The 27,323-nt window shown below is 40.0% G+C and overlaps 1 protein-coding gene across 1 annotated transcript; it reads left to right on the forward strand.

The window, feature by feature from the left end:
* Positions 1 to 1,912: 1,912 nt before the first annotated feature.
* Positions 1,913 to 26,312, forward strand: LOC138003794 (adhesion G-protein coupled receptor D1-like). Its single transcript, XM_068850035.1, has 10 exons — positions 1,913 to 1,977; positions 2,993 to 3,086; positions 6,892 to 6,992; positions 8,543 to 8,645; positions 10,885 to 11,035; positions 19,265 to 19,346; positions 20,251 to 20,317; positions 22,648 to 22,730; positions 22,810 to 22,930; positions 26,241 to 26,312. The coding sequence occupies exons 1-10, from the start codon at positions 1,913 to 1,915 to the stop codon at positions 26,310 to 26,312; spliced, it is 939 nt and encodes a 312-aa protein (XP_068706136.1).
* Positions 26,313 to 27,323: the final 1,011 nt, after the last annotated feature.

The following is a 27,323-nucleotide window of genomic DNA, read 5'->3' on the forward strand; positions in this document are numbered from 1 at the left end:
GTCTTAGCTTGCGTCTCATTTTGTGATTTATGTGCTCGTGTGATGTTTTCAAACTTCTCAAAATTGCACAAGCCGTAGGCACTCGCGTTTATACTATTACTTTTACACATATCTTACCAATCGAATTCGAGATCCGAACTATAAGTTACATACCGAGTTTTTCCGATTATTTATGGCACTAGCACGTGAGCTTTTATAAATTGTGCTAGTAAGAGTAGCATATTATACTACTAGAACTAGAAGTGCCCATTTTTCCCCCAAATTAATTTTAATTAATTAATTTTTTGCTCAAATTATGCTCATTTTTCAAATTATGCCACAGTTTCGTAAAATTATTCCTTTTGCTACAAGAGCGAAACAAGTCCAAAAAATGAATGACGATCGTGTAGCAGAACGTTTTTGGTATCAAAAGCTCACATGACTTCTATTCACGGTACTTTGCTTTCTTTGTATTAAGGCCACGGTCCCTGGCTATGTTTGCTGGTTCTGGTATGGTCTCTAACTGCAAATATCGGGCGGCGTAGCTAACGCCATTTTGCAAACTTGAAAATGAGAGGTACTGGGACCAACACCGTACAGCAACTTTCGGTTCCCGTCATCTCGTGCCAGACTGCCAGCCTCCTAGGGAGGCTATCTCTCCGTTTCTAAACCGCGAATGCCGCTAAAACATTGAACAAAAATGGTCTCAGGCTTATCAATATATACCGATCATGCTAGAAGTGCTATTTTTTTTAAAATCTGAGAAAATTATGCTAGTTTCCACCATTTTTGCCGAAAATTATGCTGCCACAATCAAAAACCTACTAGCGCGAAGCCCGTGGAAAAAAAAAACAGGGTCCCGAACTTACAATACGAACCAAGAAAACAAGTTTATTAACATATTTACTAGATCTCTGAGGTAAGAAGGCGTGCGCGGGAAAGGAAAGTAGTTAACTTCAAGCGGGACGTTCATAAGCAGGCCTAAAAATCTGGAAACGAATAAATCTTGTTAGTATTTTGAATTAGTTGCTTGCAAAATGCCAACAGTTTCACAAGTTTATTTCGCATCAACAACAACTTGCTGGAAAAGGTTGTATCAAAATGTCAAATTTAGCAGGTCGTACAGCGGTAGGGACACCCATCGGTGGTGTTCTGCAGGGGGTGTATTTGCTCGCTAAAAAAGAAGTAATGGGAAGTTGCTGGGAAAAAAGATTATTGTCCTCGCAAATTGTTCTTAATATACTCGCGGTCGCGCCTCTCCTGGGAGAAATATATTTGTTGTGACGGTTATTCGGAGTCAACGTACCTTTTTTTATTTCCTTCAGCAGCTCATTATAAAAACAAAACACGACTTTAAAAGTCTGAAAGCCCAAAACTCCCGTGCTTCTTATTAATTTTGCGGCGTACACACGCATTGCATTCTTAAACTAGTGAGCCTTTGACGTCATTTTCTCCTCGATTCAGCTCTCTCAAGAACTTAAAGTAAGTAATGGCGGACCATTAAATAGGAAAATTCCAGTTAAAATAAACAGTTGTCTTTTTGAAAAGGAGGCTTAAAAATTTGCTCGCTTAGTGTTTAGTTAACATAGTTTTGAAATCCAAAGAAAAATATGAATTGACTTTTTGGTCACAGGGGTACTTTAATATAATTGCGTATGTTCCGTTTTCGCGGTAAAGTAGACACTCGGGTCTTGGTTGTTTATCCCTGCGGCACGAGTTTGTAAAATAGCAAGTGCCATGTCTTACGAAGACACTTCAATAGCTGATGAATTTTCTTCGCTTTATGAACGGGCCATATGATTGGTTGTGATTGGTCACACAAATTTAATTGTTGATTTCTCGGAAACTCCATTGAATACAGCTCCAATTATACTGATGAGCAAACTAGTCACATTTTAGATTCTTTCGTTTTCCTTATTCAGGCTCGGTAGTTATGGGAGTGAGATACAAAAAACTGCATAGACTGTTTACAACTGCAAACAACACGAACAAAAGCAGGTATGCTTTCCGCCATTCTTCTTGATCACTGTAAGTCCCTCTTCGTTATATTAAGCTCAAGGCATACGTTTTAACGTTTTAAAACATTTGCTGATCAAAGAATTTTGAAGCCGAGAAAGTGTGTTATCAGCTTTTAAGACTGGAAAACAGTCATTTCACGTCGTTTAGCCACTGGCAACTTGTTGAACGGAACAAGGCTTGTCCTCTCTTTCGTTCAACTTCGCTTTCGTGGTGAATGGTCAAGTTTCAATTCGAATTCAATATCAAAATTTTTCGAAGAAGAGCTGCAACAAGGATGAAAAACGTTGAACCTTTTTTTCACCAGCTCTCGGCGCAATAACGAAATCTCGTAATCTGTGAAACCCTGAAGGAATTTGTGGTGGTTAAGGCGCGCCTGGAATGCCGGGAAAAAGCTGATTTTGAATGGTGAAAGAACATAAGAACAGAATCGAGGTGTGGGGGAATACTTCGCTTTTTTTGCCAAACGTAAAGCAAGGAAATCCAAAGTATTCAGGATACGGAAACTACTACGTGGACAAAATTCTTTGGACGGTCATTCAAAACTCGTAATTATCCATGATTTCAAAATTACTTTCAAAAGCAAATAATACATTTTAAAACTCAAGTGCAGTTCTTCCCCCACCTTAGACAGTGTTGGAAAGCCTGAAAAACTGCGGGTGAATGTTTGCAACGTTGTGGGTGGGGCGGGAGGAGGGGCTGCGTACGTACATTTTGAATCTCAAGCGACTATTTGCTTCGCGTGTTTTGCATCCTGTTCAACTTCTTCACTCTTTATAAAGTTAACACACAAATAATTTACTCGTTGTCCAAACATAGAGTCAAGAATCGAAAATCTTAAGGGAATTACTTCCCAACGAACTGTTAGGTAGATCCTAATAAACTATAATTTGTTCTTCCCTCGATCGGTTTGCTAAAGTCTGATGTCCATGGCACTTTTAGTCTTGTCTCGTTATCTTCACTTCATTCTGTTTCTTGTTGTTGTTTCTTTTGACAGGACTATTAACACCCATATAATGTCAGCGTCAATATTTCCTCCTGCAAAAGCAGAATTGCTAAAAAATGTCTCCTTGGTGTTTAAGAACTTGAAGGTATCAGTTATTACATAATACACGCATTTTGCATTTTGCGTTCTCGCATATGATCCATTATAGAGGACAGACGCATAGCCGGCGTCATCAAAAAACAATCACAGAAGACGCCAAATTGTGGTCAATCTCGACCCCAGAGCTCTTCTCTTGACCGAGGGAGAGAAGAGTTCTGGGGAACCCGGAAACAAAGTGTCTTCTCATTGGTTTTCGTGAAGAACAATCAAAAGCGTCTCTTATTGGTGCATTCATGTTAACACGAGGAGCGAGCAGGCGCTGTAAGGTTCAAATAGCCAATTTTTGGCTGTAAGAACCCTACGGCGCATGTCCTCCTACTCGAAGTTTCCCAGAGCCTTGGGTCGATCCGAGGCTCTGGTGACGAGAATGAAATGTGGTAAGAACAGCCGTGACACCGCCTCGTGTGCCACGTTTTTGTTCTTGCCACATTTTGACGTCATTTGCGACCTATTACTGAACAGACGCACGCGGTCGGTTAAAATGCCTTTTTGCTAATAAATCAATGGACCTCAACAGGAACCCATGACCCGGAGCCTACAACTCTACTGTGTTCATGTGACGGCGTTTTCACAGACCGATTTATTTTTAGATTGAATTTCCCGCGAATGAGACTCCCACAGGAGCCCTATGACCAATTACAAGAAATTAAGTGACGTCATAGGGTCACCGAACCGGAAGTGCCTTTGTTTTTTCGGGAAAAGATAGTCTAAAAATAGATCGGTCTGTAAAAATGCCATTACATAGGCCCAGTATGGGAGCTGTAGGCTCCGGGTCATGGGTTTCGGACCTCAATCTTTCGTGAAAAAGAGCATCATCCTTGAAAAGAAATGAATCGGTATGTGTGGAGATTAGCAGATAAATAATAAACTCATGATCTGTGTAATACTGATCGCTCGCCTATCTCTGATTGCAGTTTAACTGATTTTGTCCTTAAAATGTGAATTTGACACATTCAAATGGGAAGAATTACGATGGTGTTTAGTTAGGAGGTCTGTTAGGAAAATTAGGACTTGATCATTTTTTTTTGCCAGTATTTTTTCTTCGTCTGTAGCTTCGAAGACGCGCCTATTGTCTATTAGAGAATTTAACTAAATTTAATCTTGTAGCTTTCGTCAGAGCAGAGTTTTAATTGCTTTTAATGGAATGGATAGTTGCACATGTTCCAAGTAGTTTACTTGACTTTAGTCCGCAGGAAACGATAGAGAATGTGTGTTCTGGAATCTCTCAGAAAGCAAGTAAGAAAAATTTAAGTGTATATGACAGATTTTTCTTTTTTTTACTCAATCGAAACATCATCGTTTTTGATATTTAAACTAGACTCACCATAAAAGCGTACACTGGGTTGCCTGTGGTACATGTTAGACAAAAACAGAAGGCACTGAATTGGGTGGTATTGAACTTCAGGGTTCCAGTTAATTTTTTCAAGTGGGGGGTCATTAAGACCATTTGAGGGTCACCCACATGGCGCGCCAGCAGAGGCCCTTTGGCTCATACGTTCACACCTTTAATTATTTTGTATTATTAAATTCTCATCCTCGGATAATGCAATTCTTGTGCTCTGATTGGTTCACTCAATCTCGGTTATCAGCTCATATACCTTAGTTTGACCTTATATGGTAAATGATTGCGCTTAGCGTTGCTAAACTAAAAACGTTTACGCCAGAAAGCGAAATTTCTTTCGGTATAAAGCAAAAGAAAAACGTTTTTGTGGAAAGTTTGGATCACTTTCGAAGCTTAGAGATACGCGAAAAGGTAAGAACAAGAGAAAATGAGGGGACAGAGAGGGAGGCTCAAGGCGTTGGCCGGGATATGTTATGTCCACGAAAGTTATTTTTAGACGAGCGGAAGTCTTTGTTCTAGCGGAAGTCTGTCTTCTGAGACGTCCGCATGCAGTCTTGCCTGGCTCTCAGGTTCTTAGTGAAAAGAGAAAATGATGGCGCACGTGGAAGGCTGATGAATATATATTTTCTTTCAAACATCGGACCGAGGTTGGCCTGCATGCGGACGTCTTGGAAGACTTCCGCTCGTCTAAAAATAACTTTCGTGGACATGGCATATCCCAAGGGCTGGACCGGGAACCTCCTTCTCTGTCCCCTCATTTTCTCTTGATTCAATTTAAAGATAACAAAACAGCTTTTGAGTAAAATTCACTCGTTTCCTCTCAAATTGAGGAAAAAAAAAACAGTTTTTATATATAGCTCTGAATCGAATTCTCATCGAAATATTAATGACAATAGATCGTAAAAAGACGATGATTTCTGCAATCTCTGACTTTTATGATGCTTTGTCAAAAAGGAAGAAATTGATCACGTGCTAGGCAACCATAAAGGTGCACGTGATCACCTTTTGTCAACTGAATGAACTGCGGGAAAGCATGTTAATCGTTCGTCGTTTTCAGAGTAAAAAAACTTCTTTGGTTTTTTAATTTTGTTGTAATATTTAACTGTGAATATTTAGATTTCATCTGTCGGGTCAGTAAGCCTTCTTTGTCAGGTTCCTGAGGACGTATCTATTTTGACTTCAGGGTGAACTATTTACACAATCGCGAGGTTGAGCGGCCATGTAATTGAAAATCTGAACATCTATGAGATACAAAAACAGACTTGCGAATTATCGCAAATCACAATGCTGACAAGCACAAAAGCAGAAGAAATGGTTAATAAATATAAAGTTTGTTACTATCTGTTTTGGGTTAGAGTAATTGTCACGCAAATGATGTAATTTCATGACACTCAAAATTCACAAAAAGCGTGAGTTCCATTTAAACAAATTTCGCACTAGCAAGTCATAGCAATAAAATGGATTGACCAGGAAGTTAAAAAAATATTGTTGGCGTCCCAAATAAATTTCATCTTATCCAGTACAATGACAAAGTCATTTGTCAGAGAAATAAAATTCCTGTCTCCTCACGTATCACATTTCAACGCACGTATGCAAATTTGTTAACTTATTTTCACCGCGTCCCGATTCCCGCGAATTTGTTCTTCTTTCAAATGCATTGTATTAACAAAAATATTATTTCTCGTCAAGCGTTGCATCTTTTATAACAGCTAAATATAAAGATCTTTTAACGATCTGTCCGTAGATATTTTTTCATAATTTAATATTCTCTATCATAATTTGCACAACAGTTAAATCACAAAAATAGCAACGCACGCAACAAGTTTAGTCGCATTTATCTCTTCGTCGAATTCTCATGCTTAACACAGGAATTTTCCGTTATTGTGAAAATCGTTCTCTATTCGTTAGCAAAATCATCCTTTCAAATTTCAGCGAAAATCGACCGGTCCGCGAATATTTTACGAGTTTTTTTCAATGGGATGTCAAAAGGTCAAGTGGATGTTATGCATAATAGTTTACGGCAGACGAGAAAAACAAATGTCGGTTATGAAAGGAAAGAAGCGAGACCAGCACTGCACGATAAGTACACCGTTTGTATTTATAGAGTTCAAATAAACTAAAGTTTGTACTTTTGTTTTATAAATACCAACAGCAACTTCCAATATACATAATGTATATGTATTATGTATGTATTATGTGTTAGAAAAAAAACCAGTAAAGGCAAACCGAGAAAAATAACACACGTGTGAGATGCTTGGGTTACGGAACTTGCCTGCCATTAGACCAGTGTAAAATTAAAAGATGTTTCGATAAGCCTTAGTGAATAGGGGCTACCGATGAGGATGAGATGTTCATTCTTATCTTTACCATAAATGTTATGAGATCTGAATTCTGTTGTCCTCGGCTGTTCTTCATGAATTCTTAATGATTTTTTTACAATTTTTAACAGTCTCAAACGGACAGGAAACTATTGGAGATCCTCACGTATGTTGGCTTGGGATTGTCTATCCTGGGATCTGTCATCACTATAATCAGCCACTGGGTGCTAACGTACGTCACAAAAATATATGAAATAAATCATCTGAAGAGTTTCTACGTGGAGTTCTGTTTGTGATATGCAACCAATCTATATAGGCATAAGTCACAAAGACGTAATAGTAATAGACCATTTGCGCGATTGTATCATTTTATTAAGGATCTTACAAATCGACGACCTTTGCACGACGGCGCCGTTAGGTTGCGTGACATGTCTGCTACGCATGCCTCTATGAGCACTTGCCGGAGTCACGCCAAAGTTGACGACATTGAAAATGGGAATATATTTGTGTTAATATTGTCTTTGAAAGCCCCCTTGGGGAAAGTCAATAAAATATATAAATGTAAATGTAAACTTCTTATGCATGTGTCTCAAGCGCTATGCATGAAGATTTGGCTTTAAATTTCGCTAGCGCTTTTATTTTTAGTTGGACTATTCGCCATGGTGCAGGGTCGTCACTTACATAACATGCCCCTAAATGTGATACTTGATGACCCGGCAAAAACACCTGGAGCATCAAGAGGAATTTTGACAACTAACCTTCCCGCTATTTACAATTAAAAGATAAAAAGATAAAATTTTAAAACAATTAAAAGATAAGGCCTGTAGAAACGAAACTGAGCTTTGCATTCATTGTTTGGTTTCTCATTCGAATCGAACCTTCCATGGTTTGTGTGTGAAAATCTTATAAAAGTACAAATTCTTCAGGACGGTGACGCGGTACCATGAGGTGACCCAACGGCGCCGTCGTGCGAACGTCGTCGACTTCTAAGCTCCCTATTATCAAGATCAGAAAGTATTAGTACTGTATGTAGTGTAAGTTAAAAATAAATAAATTAAAAAGAAAAAAAAAAAAAAAAAGATCAGAAAGCTCTCAAAATGTAGTAGTAGTAGTAGTAGTAGTAGTAGTAGTAGTAGTAGTAGTAGTAGTAGTAGTAGTAGTAGTAGTAGTAGTAGTAGTAGTAGTAGTAGTAGTAGTAGTATAATTTTTCTCCTTTTATTGGAAAAAAAAAGACAATTGGTCGAGTTTGTTTGAGACTAGAAGCTACTCAAAGTACTTTCGAAGGAGGGACTGTGGCCCAGTGGCTAGGGCGGTTGCTTCGAGATCCAGAGCTTATGAGGTCTGACCCTTTATTAAATTTGATCCCTAGTTCAACTTCTCGGCTGCACTTGATTCTTAAAACAGTTTTTGTTCTGCTGCATAATTATATGTATCATTTGCCCAAAGAAGCCCCTGTGGGGAGAGGTCAGTTAAATATGAATGTGTATGTGACATGTGCCGTTATGCAAATGATCTGGGTACAAATGTTGAGGGGCAATCAAAAGGACAAAGGAGGCTAATAAGGTATCTATTCCAGTTTTGCGTCATCCGTCATAACGGCGATACCACTCACGGTGGTAACAAAAGAAAGTGAAGTGTAAAAACGAATAAGGGTGGGGCGGGGGGAGGAGAAAGGGGCTCTAATAGAACATTTACAGTAGTGGCCCGTTCGCCCACCTCCGTTGCATAATTAACAAATAATTGATGTGTGAGTTCATGTTCTTTTTGTTTACTTTTCTCTAGAGAGAGGAGTTCGCCTTTATTCCAGATTCGTGTGAGCCTGACGTCCTCTCTATTGACAGGACAAATCACCTTTCTTGTTGGAATTAATGCCACGGCCAATAAGGTTAGAAAAAACCGAATGAATGAAAAAAATGAAGGGGTAGTTTCTAAAGAAACTGTGATGCTGCGTCGGTGGGGAAGTAGTATACAAAAATTTGGTTTTATCAACGGAGTTGATAATGTAAATTGGCCACCGTACAGAGATTCTAAAAGCTGACGTTTCGAGCGTTAGCCCTTCGCTCTGACGAAGGGCTAACGCTCGAAACGTCAGCTTTTAGAATCTCTGTACGGTGGCCAATTTACATTATCAACTCCGTTGATAAAACCAAATGAAAAAAATGGATGAGAGAAAGACGAGGCGAACGAAAGGAAAAACCGTGAGACTGTCTAATTACGTAGGATGTGAGGCGAGCGCGCTAAGTAGTTACTAGATCGAATTGATACGCTATAGTCAGGTGTGAAACTTTATGACAACTACATAATATTGCGTTAGGTTGGCGAGGTGAAGCTGCTGTGTGTATAAAATGTCACACTCGACGGTCATTAATAACTAACCACTATTATCAATACGCCAGGCCGAATGTCATACAGCCCTCTGTAAAACGCGCCGCTTTGCAGGCCAAACGGGAAATGTCCGGGCTGAAATGCATTTGCCCCTCTGATTCTGATTAACTGCGCATGCAAAGATGTCAAACAACGTCGCTCGGCCAATGAGATCCTGAGGATACCATTTCAATGCCAAACTTAGCGCGAAATTGTAATTTTTGCTCTTGTGTAGCTCATCGTATTATAGCAACAACTTTTCATACCATAGATTCATGCTACATCTCTGATAAATGAATTTGTACGATTTGGCCTTGTGTATACTCCTTATTCCAAAATGGCCGCCATTTTAGTATTGTCTTGTTTCCATGCAAATTGGCCCTTATGGCCTCGTTCAAGGTTAGATATTCTAGTGAATTTTACGTTTGAAACCGAGGTCATAAGGGTCTATTTCCATGGAAACAAAAGAATACTAAAATGGCAGCCATTTTGGAATAAGGTGTATTGATAATAATGATTAATCACATGACTTTTGTCGGGCATATAGTTTATCCGTGTCCCTCGTAGCGTCATTTGCACCCTGGCTCCGCTCGGGCGCAAATGATGCTACTGGGGCCACAAATAAACTATATGACCTCCAAAAGTCATGTAATTGCCTAATTCTCGAAACGAGTGCCAAGGGGGTGCACGGAATGACCGTTGTGTTATGTATTTGTCATAAAGTTTCACACGTGACTGTGGCATATCAATTTTAGTCACGACTGTTCGAAAATGGTTTAGGATGACTAATTGGTGCGTGCTCTTGCTTTGCCACTGTTTCGCAGCCGAGCCATAAATTGAACTGAAAAAACGAAAGGAAAGGAACGGAACTTTATTTAAGTGTCGAGTCATTCTAGCGCTGGAGCCCTAGTTGGGGACACTGTAAACTGAAATTAACAATTAACACAAATCAAGTCAAATATTGGTTTTTGAGGAGAGGAGAAACCGGATTACCCGGAGAAAACCTCTCGGTGCAGAGTAGAGAACCAACAAACTCAACCCACATCTGACGCCGAGTCAGGGAATCGAACCCAGGCCACATTGGTGGGAAGGGAGTGCTCTCACCACTGCGCCATCCCTGCACAAGGGCCGAAACAAGGGCCTGCACAAGGGCCGAAACTCACACTAAGGCCCCAGAAAACGGGCCAGTTAGTTCGTCAGGGGTATGAAGCGTAGGCCCTGTACTGCATGTATTAATAAAACTGATTTGTTCATAATCATCATCAAAGAAACCAAACACTGGTCGCAAAGACCCGGCGTTATGGTATGACCTTGGACCCGTCGAAAGTCCCAAAACTTTTCGGGCCTTTTTCAAGTGGCATAACTCCCTATGTACTTTATGAACGGAGAGTCACCAAACTTCATAGCCATTTTGCTTTTCGTTATTTTGAAAACATGTCAAAAGGCCATCTTGTCAAAAAAATTGGATAGCAGTTTTGTAAATGACCTTTCTGGTTCAAAAAGATTTCGGGACGTTGGAGAAACGGGCCCCTGGTTAAAATAGCAAACTCCAGATTGGAGCACAAACGCTATCACGAATAGGGATTCTCTGTTCTGCACATGCGCACTAGCTTTTGATTGCGCTATTTTTTTTCTTTGTGCATCAACTCATACTCCACTCTCCAGGTCCCTCATGCCTTGGAAGGGAGGTTACGGATCCTAGTGCATCTGTTCTTGCAGTCAATCGCACCAATGACCGGCTTCTCAATTATATTTTACAGGGCGCCTGTGTGGCGGCAGCAGCTTTAATGCAGTACTTTTTTATGGCAGCTTTATGCTGGATGCTGGTGGATGGAATTCATCTTTACTTGTTCACTGTTAAGGTCTACAACGTTAGCCATAAAATGCTCGTGTATCATCTCTTGTCATGGGGTAAGCCCATAATGGTTAAAATCAAACTGTATCGATTTCGTAGCTCCTGCAACGTAACATACAGTACTTATGTATTCCATTTTACATTTTACCACAATTGCTTGTAATCTCGCAATCTGATTGGCTAATTTTCCGTTGTCGATAAGAGTCTAGACAGCGCTGTACGCGTCATGCTCGCGTCAATTTGTCACGCAATGAACACAGCGGTCAAATGAGTGCGCATGTGCGAGGTTTAAGCACTTCCGGTCTCTCTCCGGAACACACTACGGACGAACTGTGCGTGAGTTTGTGAATGAAATATTGCTGGGAATCTTTTTTTGGTGGATGAATCATTACCTAAATGATTTACCACGTATGACTGAAGACCTCTGCGGTAGTAAAGGCAAAAAAGGGGATCCAGTTTGAGTAAAACTGCTTGCTTATTTTCATTGTGGTAAGGTGAGTAAAAAGTAAACAAAGGCATTACCCCGTGAACTATTTCTGTTTCCTCGGCTCTAACTACGATTTACGTTTATTTTACTTTATTCGGTTTGGGAAAGACGAGCTACAGTTCGATGTGGGCTAACGATCATTTTAGCGCGATATTTAAGACAATTTCAGGTAGATCTTTAACCACTGAAAGCTCACTTCGTGGAAAACGTGATTACATGTGGTGAAATTAAGAAATTCTATGATCGAGAAGGAAACAAATGTTAAACTGCGTTTTAAACTTCTTTCGAATTCATCAACCAGTACACATGATTTTAGTGTCTTCAGTTCATCACGTGCCAAGCCAGAATATATTCTGCAAAGATTTAAACATCTTAAGAGCCATAATAAATTTAAATACGTGTAGGAATAGCAAACTCAAACTCAGCCTATTAATATATATACCTGTAAAGCGAAAATTAAGAAGGCAAACAGAAGAAATGGTGTACTGTCTAGTCCAAGGATTAATTTATAAATTAGGTCTTCTGAAATCTCAAACCCTGACTGAAGGAAATTGACCTTGTTTCATTCCAGACAAATCCCTACTCACCCCAAGTGGGCTCAATGTGAGGGCTAATGTGGCAGGAGGTCTAAAAATGCCATAATCTGTTAAAAAAAATAGTTTCAGGCCAAGCTGTCATTCCAAGACAGATGGATGAGTTCAAATCAAAAAACCCTCTGTGGAAAGGTTGGATATTGTCAGGAAAAAATGGAAATAGTTGAATTGATTGAGGAGTATTTCACTAGTCACTAACAACATGGCACACTTCAAGAACATATTAACTGCTTGGGATGATGCACTTAAACTAAATTAACTGCTTTCTCATGTCTTTTGGTTTCAGAGTGTGGATTTGATGAGGAAGTTGTTCCATGTTGCTGGTTTTAATTTGTGACATTCCAGTCTTTGGAATCTTATCTGTATTAGCTGGCACAATTCCTCCCTTGCATGCCTGCTGTCTTCCCTTGGTTATCACTTTTACTAGCTGTGTGCTTTTGTTTTGTCATCAGGTAGTGGAATGGCATGTGGTGTGCATACAAAATGTCCAGATGACTTGAAACCATTTGTGTGGCTTATGAGAGTTTAAGATCTATTGTTGTTCTTATGGTATACATGTAAATGTTATAAAAGTCATCCAGTAGACTGATAATCAGTACTTTTGCTAAAGTTAGAGAAAAATACATGGGAATATTCAATGATTAGAAGAGACAAATGGTATTGCGTCTACTTGTTTATGAGGGATTACATATCTGAATTGCTTCTTTGACTTTCATTTGCATCATTTGTTTACAGTATGCTTGGATTTTTTTGTATAGCGGTCTGTTGTACACACACAGGGGCATAGTTCAAACCAGATCTTAAGGTTCCATGGATATCTAGGAAAGCACTAAGCTCCTTTTAAAAACTGCATGTACTAATGTGTGCTAGTGTAATAAAATGGTCTTCAGTACCAAATATCCAGTTTATACCTGTTCATGTTGTACTATTAAATTAAAATACTGTACCTAAAGTAAGTATGTGTGTGAAAGAGTACAACTTCTCTCTGTTGTTGCAATTTTGTGTGATTTTTCTGGTTGGGACATCCATCCACTCGTGTCAGAGTGTATGCAGAGTATCTACTGCTTTGGTGAATGAAATTAGAGTTTAAATGCAGGTAAATGTTTGCTCTCCCTCCCTCCCCGCCCCCTCCTTATCTCTCTCTCTCTTTCTCTGAAAAAAAAATAAAAATCATTGGTCATATATTACATAGAACCATAATATATTGAGAGAGACTTAGGATTATTTGAGCTTTAACTTTTGTTATAAGACAAGAACGACACAGATGTTGTGTGAGAAAAGAACCTATTTGGTACCACCCACCGTTTTCCTCTTCTTGGGTCTTTTCTATGTGTCCTTAGAGGGGAATATTTTATCTGCATTTCGTGGGCAACTGGTGCCATCTTTTTTCTCTGTAACTCTGTATAGTCGCTCAGGCATGGGGGTACTACTCAAAGTTGCCGAATGAGTGGGTAAGGAATACGAACTGATATTGATACTTGTTCTTTATTGATGCCAATAAAAGGCGCACACAAAATTTCCACTGTCAACTTCCGCCACTCGAGCCATCTCGGTATAAGTCCAATTATTCTGGCTCTACAAACGTTCTTCTCCCGAGTTTTACTGCTCAGGCATTAGGTTTTTTCATCCGGAAATTTGCCCCTAGACAGGCCGACGACGACAACTACCACGATAAACGCACAAGTCTTAATGTTTTGCTACGAACGCGTAAACTCGACAAGAAAATTCACTATTGTTGCAGATATAGTTTTTTTGTTGAAAAAGATATATGAAAGAGCCGTCCCTTTAAGAGCTGTGTTTCAAGTAAAAACCTTAGCTGTTTTGTTTTCGCCTTATCCCCGCTAATTGAAAACACTTATCGCGAAATTTAAATCTGCCGCCATTTTGACGCTTACTTTTTTGTATGGAAATTGTGCAACCCATTCCCACGCGCGCCAAAAACGCACGCGCGTGGCTTGAACATGCGCACTCATTTGACCGCTGTGTTCACGCAATGTAATAGCGAATCGGGAACGCCCAATCTGGGAAATAAACCAATCATATTGCGAGAAAGTTATAAACAACGCTTTGCTCTTTCTTCGTGTCATGATTTTGGTCTCTGAACTGATAAAAAGTTTCTTTGGCGTTGAATATTGTGGCAAAAAACAAATCGAAAGTGGTTCAGCGTTGTCTGTATTCTTATCGACAACGATATTCGTCATCACAGTGGTCAAAATTTGTTGTGGACTCACTCGGCTGGGTCTCCTCAGTCCACAACATTTTGACCACGTCGATTTGTTAAGTTGTTGCATTTGCAAGTGAAGTGCTGCGAATGAGATGTGGAAGTATTGAGTAATATTTGCACAACTTTTAAAGATTGCAGTTGTATTTAATACATTGAAACAATTCAATGATTTAAGACAACAATGTTTTTATTATCTCAACTGTATAAAACATGTCTTTTAACTGAATTATGAACCCCTTTGCGATTTTTTTTAAAAAGTATTTCCGGCTAACTGTTGCTTCTTTTATGTTCAAATAAATGCTCAAAATAGAGATTTAACGTTCTTTCGATCGGTAGAATTTTTTTGTAATTTCATTTCCCTGTAAACATTTGCATAACAAGGACAAAGATAAACATCACGTCACTCACGAACAAAATTCAAAGGTCGCATTATTCTCTTGCAAAACAGAGATGTTTTAATTGATGGCAAAGGTCTACTCTTTAGCAATCACCCTTTGAATTTTCAGAGAAATCGACCTTCCGCGAATATTTTATGATTATTTTTTAGAGACGTGATGAAAGGCATGCAGGCAAAAGCGATAACGTAACTTACGCTTCAGAGGCACCCAACGAATCCGTTCCTCACTTTATCTGCTCCAGAGGAATCTTGCTGGCTGGCAAAAATACAGGTGTTCCGATGAGCTGGCTGGGAAATTTATTATTGATGGAGGTTTTGGCTGGGAATTACTGACTTTTTCTAGCATTTCAACCCGAGCTGGCTGTAGAAACTCTGAAAACTTATCTAGCTGGCTGGGAAGTTTCTTGTGTGTCTTGCTGGGAAAAAGGAACAGATAATGCTTTCCCAGCAACACTGAAAAACACCTGAAAATGCCTTAATAACATTTATTTTCATTAACTGGGGTATAATAATACATTTTACAACAAATTGGTCGTTGAGTGCCCCTGATGCGTTGCCAGAAGTGATGATTTTTTGTCACAATATGCCTCCCAATCAAGAAGTATCATATCAGAAACCTGAAATCATTCTAAAAGGTATTCTACGCAAAAAGTAGTTAATTTTGAGAGTGGAAAACAAGTTAACGGCCGAAGTTATAGACAAGTCACGTGGAATACTAATGATCGATGTTCATGCAACAGAGTCAGAACTTTACAATTTTTCACATGAATATCGGTTACGATTATTGTTTTGCAATAAAAACCAGCCAGATGCCTTCGCTAGGCTCCAAAGAAGCTCTCAATGTAATTTTTCCGTGACCTCGACCAAAATTCTTTTTTTCTTCCTCGACTGCGGACGCCATTTTTTTCTCGCTGAAGGGTCACAGAATGACGTCAAAATCATCAGGACAGACAGACAGACAGACACAAAATCGAGAAATCGAGATTTTTCCTGGCATATAGAGCACACAGGGAGACCGTCAAGATTAGTGTTGCTGCTCGCTTTGTGGCTCGCAGCAATAATGACATTCCATATCATAAGATAACACAGACAATTCAAACAATGAATCTAAGCATTATGACCATAATCATTGTACTGAGAGATACAGTCGAACCTGTATATAACGGCCACCCTCGGGACTTGAGAAACTGGCCCCTTAATACAGGTGGCCGCTTAATACAGGATCACTAAAAATACTCACTGGGCGTGGTCTAATGTCAATTTTAATGGCGTATCATACAAATACACTTCATGCAAGGAAACAATAGAACAATCAACACTCTTTCAAGCGATCTACTGGCTTTAAACAAAGTTCAGTGCCAACTTGTAACTTAACGGCATAATAAAAGTGACATTAACGTATACAGTTATTATACTGCATTTCTATGACAAAGTTCACAACAAAATATCTAATTCCGTCATTTCATAGTTGTTCAATGTGTATAAAAAACGGAAATGTTTCTAATTAAAAGTAGCACAATAGACAACAAAACTGTTCAAGTTAAAGTAGTAATAGGGTAGGAAATACGAAGTCTTAAAAAAGTCGGACATGTAAGTCTGGCGCTTCAACACTCGAAACTTTTGTTTGCAGAGCAAGTCGTTAACTGTCAACTTTGCGAGCATTGATAGCTATTGGAGCGGCTTTAGACATTTCTCGCCTTTTTGACTACCAAATTATCGGCGGACGTTTCGTAAAACATCCCAGCTAAAATATGACAAAGGAACTTCTTCACGTCTACTTTTATATCCGTGGGTACCATGCATACTTGAGTATATGGGAGCTAAAAGTCGATGAGATGTACGCATTGAAGCGAGAGCCGCAAAATAAGGAAGACTCGAATACTGTGGCAATTGTTCGCCCAAAATTACGGAAATCTAGTGTTACACCGAGACTTACAAGATCTGGACGTGGCAAAACCGCTTCGAAACCATATTCTCACCCTAATTAAATTATGGACGATTATGAAGTGATTGGACATGCACCTAAGTTGATGGCATTGTGGCTAACCAAATTTTTTGAAACGGCCTACAAACAAAGGGAAAGTTACAGTGAAAGGGCAAGCGAGTTAACAGAGGTGGAGGTTATGGCCTGGAAATCCCTTGCGAGTATAGGTTTGAAGGCGATCCATTTTCCATCACATGGCTAAAGAACGTACAAGCTAATTGAAGAGGAATTTCTAGCTGAAGAGTGAAGCATATCTTCAAAACAACCGGTTTACAGTAGCTTTGCAAATGATATTTCTTCATAGTGATGATGGATTGCATTTTAAACACAATAAAACACCACCTAAAATGGCATACCGTTTAGTTTCCGTTCAGGGATGGCCACTTAATAAAGGTAAAAATAACAAAGAAAGACAAACATGGGACGGCCACAGAGTGGCTGCCTAATACAGGTAACAAATACAGCGTTTGTATGAGCGATAAATCGGGACTTTTAAAACTGGCCGCTTAATAAAGGATGGCCGCTTAATACAGGGCCGTTATATACAGGTTCGACTGTATGTTCCATGTTAACTTCAGTGAATGAAATGACAGATTTACTTGTCCGGCGACGTTGACTCGGGAATTTTCGGAAAAAATCCGAGTACTCCTTTTCAGAGTCTAACCTACGACTTTCCGGTTACGAGTTCGGATGCTTTAATGGATTGGCTCGCACGGTCTCTTGTAGCTCGGTGGTAGAGAATCCGAACTAGTAATCGGAAGGTTGTGAGTATAGGTTCGACTCCTGCAAAGAAGCACTCGGATATTTCATCATCATCATCATCATTATTATCTTCTTAATCCAATATTAACATACGCTGAGTCGGGCACACATTTTCCTCCATTACTTGCTTACTCGCTCGCTCGCTCGCTCGCTCGCTCACTCACTCACTCACTCACTCACTCACTCACTCACTCACTCGCTCGCTCGCTGACTGACTGACTGACTGATTGACTGACTGACAGACAGACAGACAGACAGACAAAATCTTAGTTCCAAATGGACTGATCGAACATGGCGTCTCTTATTTATTTAATATTCTCCAATCCAGTGTCAGTCTTGATGGTGTCAATGTATGCAGTTCTTGGTCTACCTCGATTTGGTTACCAAGTTGCGGTTTCCAAAACAGCACTTTACAATCGAAGCCGTTTCTTCACAGGTAGCCCAAGCTCGATACACGAGTATCCGCTGTACTGCACTACATTATGCAAGAGTAGAAATATAAGGATTTGTATGGGGAAAACGGTTTTTGTCAAAATTCCAAAAAAATATTCACGATTTAAAAGACAAAAATAGCTTACCTTGCTTCAGTCTTGTGTGTCTTTGTCTCTGGTATGATTTTTGGGTTTATTAAGAGCGATTTAGGTGGTTTTTGGTTCCTCTTCTTTTCCCTCTATCAGTATTCTTTCCCAAGGTTGGGCACCGAGACGAAGCCGCCGGAATCATCGAAAGAAAAAAAATTCGCTCCCAAGGATTCGATCGCCTCGAAATTCCACGTAGATCACGAACAATTCCTCCGCTAGCTATTCGTCTTCTTCATTCGAGCCGCTTGTACACTGAGAAGGAATTAAGGGCCACCAAACTCTGCAAACATTTGCTTGCTTTCAATGGGCACAACTTGGGTGCTCAATCGTGAGTCTTATTGCGCGTCGCTAAAGGATCTTCCAACGGTTTGGTTAACGCGGGTTGTGAATAAAGCCTCATTCGATGGCTCTCGAAGCAAACGTTTTCAGAGTTTGGCGGCCCTTAATTCCTTCTATCGTCTGTGATCTACTGACGATACATTTCTACTCTTGCATAATATATCGAGCTTGGTTTCTTCATTGTGAGGGCTACAATGACCAGCTAGTCTTAGTCTTCTCATACGGATTGTTTCACACACTCTTGGGAGACTCCCGTGGAGTTCCTGATTAGTCATTTGTTGTTGACTATGCACGTTCAGGGCCGTTCGCAGCATTCTAGTGTAGCATCCATTAATAAATAATTTTCCCCAGCAGCTTGGTCAGGGTCCACGTTTCACTTCCATAAAGCATCCTCTGCTATCTGGCTTTAGCTGTCTCCATGGTCTCGTCCCAGATGGTATCTAAAAACTTCACGTCCCTTTGCACTTTCTTTCTTTAATTCCTCGCTTCATCTTAGCCCCACTTTTCCCTCTCGTCCTCCCGGAGGACTTGGTTGTTTTGCACATCTGAACTATGTACGTCATCATCTTGTCTCTCTCACTTGAGTGCAAAGTTCGTCCTACTGGGTCCTGCTCCAGATTTCTACATTGACACTTTACTCGGAAGATCCTTCCGAGATATCGATGGTCACATACTTCTAATTTGGATATGTTTCCATGTGGATTTGTTTTTTACTTTGTTTCTGCCCCTTATAAAACCACTGACATGCATGTCTAACGGCTTGTGCCTACACATCCAGATCTTGAGGTTAGATTACTGCTACGAAATACCAAGCGCTCTATGCCACTTGTTGTTGGTCGTCAACAGCACTAAAGCTATGTCGAAACTTATGGCAGAAACGACAAGGGTGTACTAATATCACACTTCTCTCCGTTTCAGGGATACCTGCAGTTTTTGTCAGCATATCTTTGGGCATCGCGACTGGAATAAACGGAATCGATAGTTTTGCCAGCGACAAACAGTAAGTTCATCATTTTCGCCGGCAAGCTCTTGCCTTAAGAGAGTGTTTTGTTTGTTTTAAACTGAGAAGTAACTACTTTAATCACCTAGAGAATATAAATGATGTGTCCTGCAAATCTTGTATATTGATTTGCGGAGTTAAAGTGATTGATGACTGAGAAATCATAGCAGCGAAATCAGGCATGGCTGACGGCCACTTGAGAAAATTCGAGGTTTGATCAGTCGTTGAAGCCCTTATTGTTTCTCAGAATTCTTAATCAGCTGCATAAGTTGATCATTTCCAACTGCGATGAACTCTCTGTCAAAATTGCTTCATTGCTCCTATCCATAGACCAAGAGTAACCAGTCTCATGAGATAGCAAATATTGCTGGTCAATGATGTTTTTGTACGAAACATTCGCTGTTAGCTTACTTTTCTAACAACTTTAATTACAGTGAAGTTAACTTAATTAACTGTCTCGTATCGCATTTTCGCTATGACCAACGTGGCTCTGCAGGTGTGTCATTTGAACTACACAAGCCGATTTTTCTTTAATTTTTTTGCATGCGAACGGCACACTGCGCGAAGCTTTAGAGACTCATTGCTGGAACTTTTGGCAAAGTAGAACCGATTACTGGTTTACGAAAGTACTTTGGTAGAAACAAAAAAAGCCAGATTATTTAATTTTGTCTGAGGATGTGTTTAAAATGCCTGGAGAATCACCCCATTGTAATGACATTTTGTCTGTCTAACCAATCACGGACTTTCGTAATTAACGTGTTAAGCTATTCCAATGCCGGATTACTTCAGAGACCTTTTTAGAAAAATAGACGAACAATCTTCAACGATTCACAGGAAGGAGTTCAAAACTAAATAACCCATGTTTGGTTTATTTGTTTGTTTGTTTGTGTTTTCAAACACCAAGCTGCTGGCTTTCCTCTGGTAGCGGCGCCCTTTGGATATTTGCGACGTTTGTTGCGTTTGTTGAGCTTGTAAGTGAGTTTCGGAATCAATAAGTAGTTTTAACATCAATGGCCGCTGCAGCAACGGCAACGCCATTAAACAAGAATATCATTGGTTACGGATAATCGTGCTACAAGTGTGACACGCATGTTAGTTCATTTCTTTGCCGTACTCCGCTTTAAGGGGCACTGTCATGCCACATTTGCTTTTTTTAGGTCAAAAATGGGTAAAGATCTAAATTAGTATTTTAGTTCACTAGTACAGCATTTCTGACAACCCACTGACAAGATTTTAAATATATTTAATTATGGCACAAAGAGCTATTCGTGTTTAATTTATGGTGTCTCCAAACTTGAAAAGACTGGCCAGTTTTTTCAAGTTTCATTCCGTCTCCATCCTCTCCATCCTTGGATGCAAACAACAAAAAAATAGCTTCAGTGAACTTCAGTGGTCATTGGGAACAAAACTACAGCATTATTTATCGGTTTTTATTGATGCAAGGACGTCTTTTAGTGTTTTGAAGTTTGACTAAAATAGCGTGACACTGCCCCTTTAATTAAAACCACCTGAAATGACCTAATTTAAGATTTCAGAGACGAAAACGTAAGCACACAACGGTGAATCGTGCATTATTTATGTTTACTTTAAATCTAGTCTCCTTCGCAACCACTTTTTGGTTTTGTTCACGCAGCGCTCCCCCCAAAGAAAAGACAAGAAATAAAAAGGGAGAGGTGAGCGTTGCGTGACGCCCCAATAACAGCTGCAAGAGACTACTTCAAATCGGTCCGTACCAAATCACTTATGGCATACTTTACTCACGTGTTACGTTAACAAGATGGCATTATCACGAAATCCTTAAGATATTGGTAAGTTAGAGTGGATTTTGAAAAGGAGTTATCGTTGAAGGTGCCCCTGTCGTAATAGAGACATTTGGCATCGCGTATTTTGTCTGTCACATGACATTGCCTTGCGGTCGAGTTTGCACTTTGCGGTTCAAGTTCTAACGACTGGATACCCTTCTTGTGGCAAGTGATTTACCGCAGACAGGAGCCCATTAGTAGGAGCCTCCATATGCAGTAGATCTTTGAGTCACCTTTTGCGCGCATCTTTCTATTTTTAGAACGAACCCTTGAGCAGGAGACTCGCATTTACATGAATTTACATCAAATTTCAAGATTTAAATACAGTGTTACTGCTTTATTTGTCTTCGTTAGACAATGACTTTATTCTGATTGGCCTTTTAAAACAGTGCGTGCAGAGCCGAGGAATTCTTGGCGTTCTAAAAATAGAAAGATACGCGCACAGGTTCACTCATAAGGGCGTGTATGATATAGGCAAGCTCCTGCTCATGGGCTCCTGTCGCAGAGCTAAATGTCCCTAATATTTAAAAATCCAGTGTCTTTTATCTATCTCCTTGGAAAAGAGGTTACATCAAAACGTTGATAGCTAAGGAACCACGTTCACCTTACAGGCATTGCGTGCCGTGAAACAATTTTCGTAGCTGAATTCATGCTATCAGATCGTTGCGATAAGCAATGCGAATTTCCATAACAAAAACAATCGGTCGAAAAGCCTGTCGGTTGAAGGTGGGCCTTAAGAGTCACTGCACAGAAGGAGTGACTCCAGCGATAGCAATGCGCCTGTGCGACGTCCGTGTATGATTTTTTTAGCGAATGTTTAGTATTTTTCGGTTAGTAATCGTTACTAATAATTTGCTGGCTAAAATTTCACAAGAAGGACGTTTAATTTTTTAAACTTCTGCACGCTCGGGTGTAGCCATTCAGTCTGATAAAACCCGAAACGAAACATATAACGCCAAACAATAACTTTATGATCTGTTATTGTAAATAAACATTTCTTTGACACAAGACACCTCTCGAACCAAGCGCCTTCAAAGGGGTTCGAATCCCAGCCCTTGCCTTCCAAGGTTTACTCAGCTTTCAATATTTGAGCCCAGGCTTCTGCTCGATGAATCCCGACCAAGAAATGTGGCGGACACTGTTGAAGTGACTGTCGACGTGACTTATTTCGGTTCTCCGTGGTGTATTCTGGGACGATGTCGCGTTAAAAGTCAATGGCGGGGGTGTTACACGCACTAAATTCAAGAAAATTCGGGCAACAACATGTTACATTAAGAATCACCCTGTGCGTTATGTTACACCAGACAAATTTAACAACAATGTTGCGTTTAAAATTGGTTCATGTAACATCACCTTAATCGAGATTGGAGCGGCCCACACCCCTGCCGCGTAAGTAAAAGAAGCCCTTGGGTTGCCTTCGACTGAGTTCGGCCTTCTTCATCTCCTGTCTTTTCCTTTGACAAATGTTCGTTAAGTTGATTGTTACTCTATTGTTTTAGGCGAACACGGTAATTGTCGTGCGAGTGATAAAGGAAATGGCATCAATGCAACATACATCGCACAAGCAGATGGAACAAGCCAGGTGAGATAGTTAACATCTTAAACTTCTGTGTTTTGGAAAGCTCTAGTGCAAGTTTATGTAAACATATTTTTTGTTGCAGGTTGGGGATCAGAGCGTGCTTGGTGTTGACGCCCCTGTTGGGTATCACGTGGTTATTTGGTCTCTTGACACCTGTACACACTGCGTTTCTGTACGTTAATGTCATTCTGAACTCCACTCAGGTATGACTTATAATTACATACTAGGTGTTGACTCCTGGGAGAATTCTCGACACTGATGCAAATCCTCGACTGCGTCTCGGGTTTGCATAATTGTCTCGACTTCTCCCAACTCCCCCTCGTGTTTGGATGAGGCTATGGAAACAAGTCCTCTATTGCTTAAATAGCTCGCTCGCTCGAGATGCGTCATTTTTCAAAAGTGTTTCATTAGTAGTTTTCGAACCGAAAAGCACAGTGGTTCTCGTTCACCAATTCTTTGCATTAAAACGGATTCTGCTCAAGAAAAGGTACATCTTTCATTTACCGCGCGTGAAGATGTGGAAGGCCGTGACGAGATTTAGAAAATCGGTCTTAAAAACGGCCTCCATACTGAAATTACCCTGCGAGCAGTTGGTCTCTCCTACGCTTCCCGAGAGAGAAACCACTGCGAGCAACCGTTTGACTTTCCATCCAGCATGTGCGAAGTACGTCACATCCCACGTGATGTATTTGACATCACTTTGTCTTATTTCGCGGGAAATCTCTACACAGCAGGCTCACCCAAACGCAGCAGTTACGTAGCTGAACGCACGCGCAAGCGCCAAAACAAGTTTACTAACTTGTTTTAACGGTTCAAATTTAGTTTAAACGTCCTTGGCGCTGGACGGCGACTCACTCAAAAAACTAACTCTTTCTCGCAGTGGTTTCTCTCTCGGGAAGCGTAGGAGAAACCAACTGCTCGCAGGGTATACTGAAATAGGTCAGTTTTTCACAATTTTCAAGTTTAAAAGAACAGTGGCACTTTCTTAAATTCTCTTGTACAAGTTAAATGTGTAGATACAACCTTGCTCTTCAAAAAGCCCCGCGTGAAAGTTAGGATTACGACTCTGGTAATCAGAAGAAAAAAATTGCCAATAATTTGGTGGCTTAAAGTTAAGGAGAATTCTATAGAAATTTGCCCACTCGCTTAACTTTAAGCCAGTTGGAAAAGGAACTGTTTTCACGGAATTTTCCGTTGCCACTCGCTAAGCGACCTGAGAAACCGTTCCTGAAAACACGGCCAATGGACCTGAAAAGCCCCTCTGGGAAGTAGTCAATTTAGTATGTATTGTATGTATGTATTCGAACCCCGTGACCGTGCAACTGCGTCGCACTTTATTCTTTGAATGCATTCAAGTGACAAGACGACCATGTTGGTGCGAAACAAGAGAAAAAACTACAATAATTGTAGCATAATAATTGGGTCAAATTCCCAGAAGACTTTTTTATTACTGTTCTTTCCACCAACATGGCCACCGTGTAGAATTATTTAATGACAATTCAACTTGATCCTGTAGTAATTCCTAGTGTAATTCTTTCATTCTTTCCCAAAGGGGTTCTTCATTTTTGCTCTTCACTGCTTTCCAAAAATGAAGAGGTAAGACAGAGTTACTTAAGGTTTTTTGAATTGTAATTTTCAGTAAATTATACAAAAATACTGTAATTCCAATGCTTTGCCAAATATTTCGAAGTGACTCTTCATTTCATTCCCCGGAGGTAACATGTAACGTCTCTTCTAGTACAATCGCGAAAATGCTCCATTTCCACAATTTAGATCCTAGCAGTCTTATTCACGATGTCAGCCATATTTGCAGGCGCTAAGGTGTTGTCGGGAAAATATTAGGGTCACGTGGTTACTCAGGGGGCAAACAGCTGAAATTCGCGGTAGATGTGATGTAAATAATGCCTTGTTAAATCCAGGTTTCGCGAATTTCTAGAGATATCTGAAACCTTATTTATACTTTACGATATTTTATGAATGTATATTCGATATTTTGTATCAAGATATGGGGAAAAAAGGACCGTTGTGCTGTTTACGGACAGGGAAGCTTAAGCTCTCCGGGAATTTTTTTTTTTTGGTTGTCCCGTAAGTTGTTTTATTTGCCGATAAGTTAAATTGTTTTAGTACAAGGTCTTTGTTTGACATAGGTACATTTAAAAGGGCGAGGAGAGAGAAATGATACACTTTTATCGATGTCCAAATCCCAATGGTCACAGCTCATCAACAGAGAAGGCTTCAAAGTACTACGTTTGCGAAGGTTTGCTCCAACCATTTCAGTGCTGCCAAACCCACGAAACGGGATCCACTTCCAAGCTTATATCTAAAGGGATATTTGCCGAACGAACAGTATTTTCACATCTGCACTGATTTAGTGAAATTTTACTCTGTGTAGGTGTTCCGAGCTCAATAAACTCTTTCCTTGCTTCATGTCCTTTGCTGACGGCTGCATATACTGCATATATGCTTCTACCCCATCCTTGAAAACGTCCGAAAAGTTAAGACTGCCCTCTTCTCATCCTTCTTTAAGGCTACTGGGAAAAGGAAGACTGACAATCGATTCTATGGTCAACTTTTCCCTTCGTCTCGTTCGTAGGTTCGTGTAGTTTAAGCGACCTCGAGTTTCAGCCTCCACGTATAATACGCCTTTTCAGCTGGCTCTACTTTTCTCCCCGACAAAACAACTCCTCTTGTTTCCAGAAACGTTTTTAACTGATCCACCTTCCACTTATAAAACAGCTGTATTGACATCTCTTTTGTTCCCTTCGGACGCCATTGAAAATGTTTGCCCCCCAAGAGACCTTGAGACCAAGTAATTATCCCATCATTCTCTCTGCGCGTGTAAAGATGGCTGACATCGTGAATAAGGTCTAATTGGCCACTTTAAGGTTGCGCGGGATACAGAGTCGACAGTCCTATTAAATTGCTTTGTGGGACTGTTTTGGGGAAGACCCAGTTTCAGCTCTGCAAAGCAAAAAGACTTTCGTACACTTTTGTACGATAACAATTAACTATCTTTGTAATTTACGTTTTTAGTAAGTAAACGTCGTATGTACCTCAAACTCGCTGACCTTTTGATCAAATCTTTTCGTTTTCGCGATAATTTTGCACCTTGGCAAGCGAGCCATCATTGTACAATATTCTTGTGGTTTAGGAAGCTCAGCTCCTACTATATTGTTTTCTTGTAATTTGAGTTCTTGCTCCGCGCACACAATGATGAAAATGAGTCTCCCAATGCGTTCACAGTGCAATTCAACAAGGCTGTTTCCCGTACATGATGATGTATGTTATATGATACGAAACGTCAAGTTAAAATGCGTTATAATGTTTGTCACCGCAGTTTGCTTTGTTGTTTTTGATCAAGTTAAAATGGCCGAAAAACAAGAGTACTTATAATTCAGTCTCTTCGCATGCACTTTCGTTATTATCAGTATCACGCAAGGATTTCCTGCTTGACGTCCTACGAAAAAGCAGCGTGAGGAATATTAACGATAACTTTTTTTTTTTTTTTAATAGATCACGGATATCTGCATTGACGGAAGAAAGAAAGCCACAAAACAGCAACAAACTCGATCAACACACACATGACACCTAGTCTGGGAATCGAACCCGGGGTACATTGGCGGGAAGCGAGTCATCGTCATCATATCTTTAATTAACCTTCGGAATTTAGAGTAGCTTGATTTAGCTTACATCATCGAGAATTTACCCTCCCTACCATGATGCACCACATAGGACAGACCGCAACACCAGGAAATTCATGCTCTACTCTTTGCGAATAGTGTCCCCGCGTGATAGGGTTGACTCAAGGGTACAATACGCATGGTTGGTTGGATTTGAACCCGGTGTTTCTACTCTATAGGAACTGCTTCTTTTCGCTTCACCACTGAACATCAAGTAACCGCGCTCTCAAAAGAACATCGATTTAAGTCTCTCATAGAATATCGCTGCTGAAGAGTAATTAGGCCTAAACTAGAATAATAATTTAGGCCAAAGCTTTGATTTTAAAATGTTAAGCTTTGTCGTGAAGTTTGGAAACCGACCTTTTGCAGTGTTCAGTATTGTTTTTGGCCGAGTGATAATATACAGCATTATCAAATGGTGTTTAAAATATTTTCCCTGGGCAGCTAGCGCTGTGGTGGTCAAGTGGTTGGATGACAGGTAAAGCAACATTCTCAGGCCAGGTTCGAATCCTGTGTGCATACACTTGGGTTGTCTTTTAAAAAACATATGACCATTTCCCATAATCCATATCAAGCTTTCAGTCTTCTAAATTAAAGACAACAGTAAATTCAGAGCAAATTACGAATTATCGATAATCGTCAATTTAAGATAGAAAATCAATTTGTAGGCGAAACAACAGATTCCAATGTGATAAAACGCACTCGTATAAAGCGGGTTTCTTGTCTTGTAATTTCGTAATTTTGTAGAAATGTGTTTCTTGAATTGTTGTTGAATAATTTTAATGTGCATTTTGGGATTCTTGAATTTCCTAATGTGCTTCGTTTACTTGATTACAAAAAATTCGTTAAATTGTACGGTAAATTTACTCTGCATGTTATCCATACTGTACTGTAACCCGCCCTGCAATGCAGTAGT

This window comes from Montipora foliosa, chromosome 1 (assembly GCF_036669935.1).
Source record: "Montipora foliosa isolate CH-2021 chromosome 1, ASM3666993v2, whole genome shotgun sequence".
NCBI classification, from domain to species: Eukaryota; Metazoa; Cnidaria; class Anthozoa; order Scleractinia; family Acroporidae; genus Montipora; species Montipora foliosa.

Bases quoted from the DNA above. Each gene is read 5' to 3' on its own strand.
- LOC138003794 (XM_068850035.1), top strand. From the start codon at position 1,913: ATGGGAGTGAGATACAAAAAACTGCATAGACTGTTTACAACTGCAAAC. The intron at 8,646-10,884 runs GTTAGAAAAAAC...TATATTTTACAG, and splicing joins TTAATGCCACGGCCAATAAG to GGCGCCTGTGTGGCGGCAGC. The intron at 22,931-26,240 runs GTATGACTTATA...TTTTTTTAATAG, and splicing joins TCATTCTGAACTCCACTCAG to ATCACGGATATCTGCATTGA.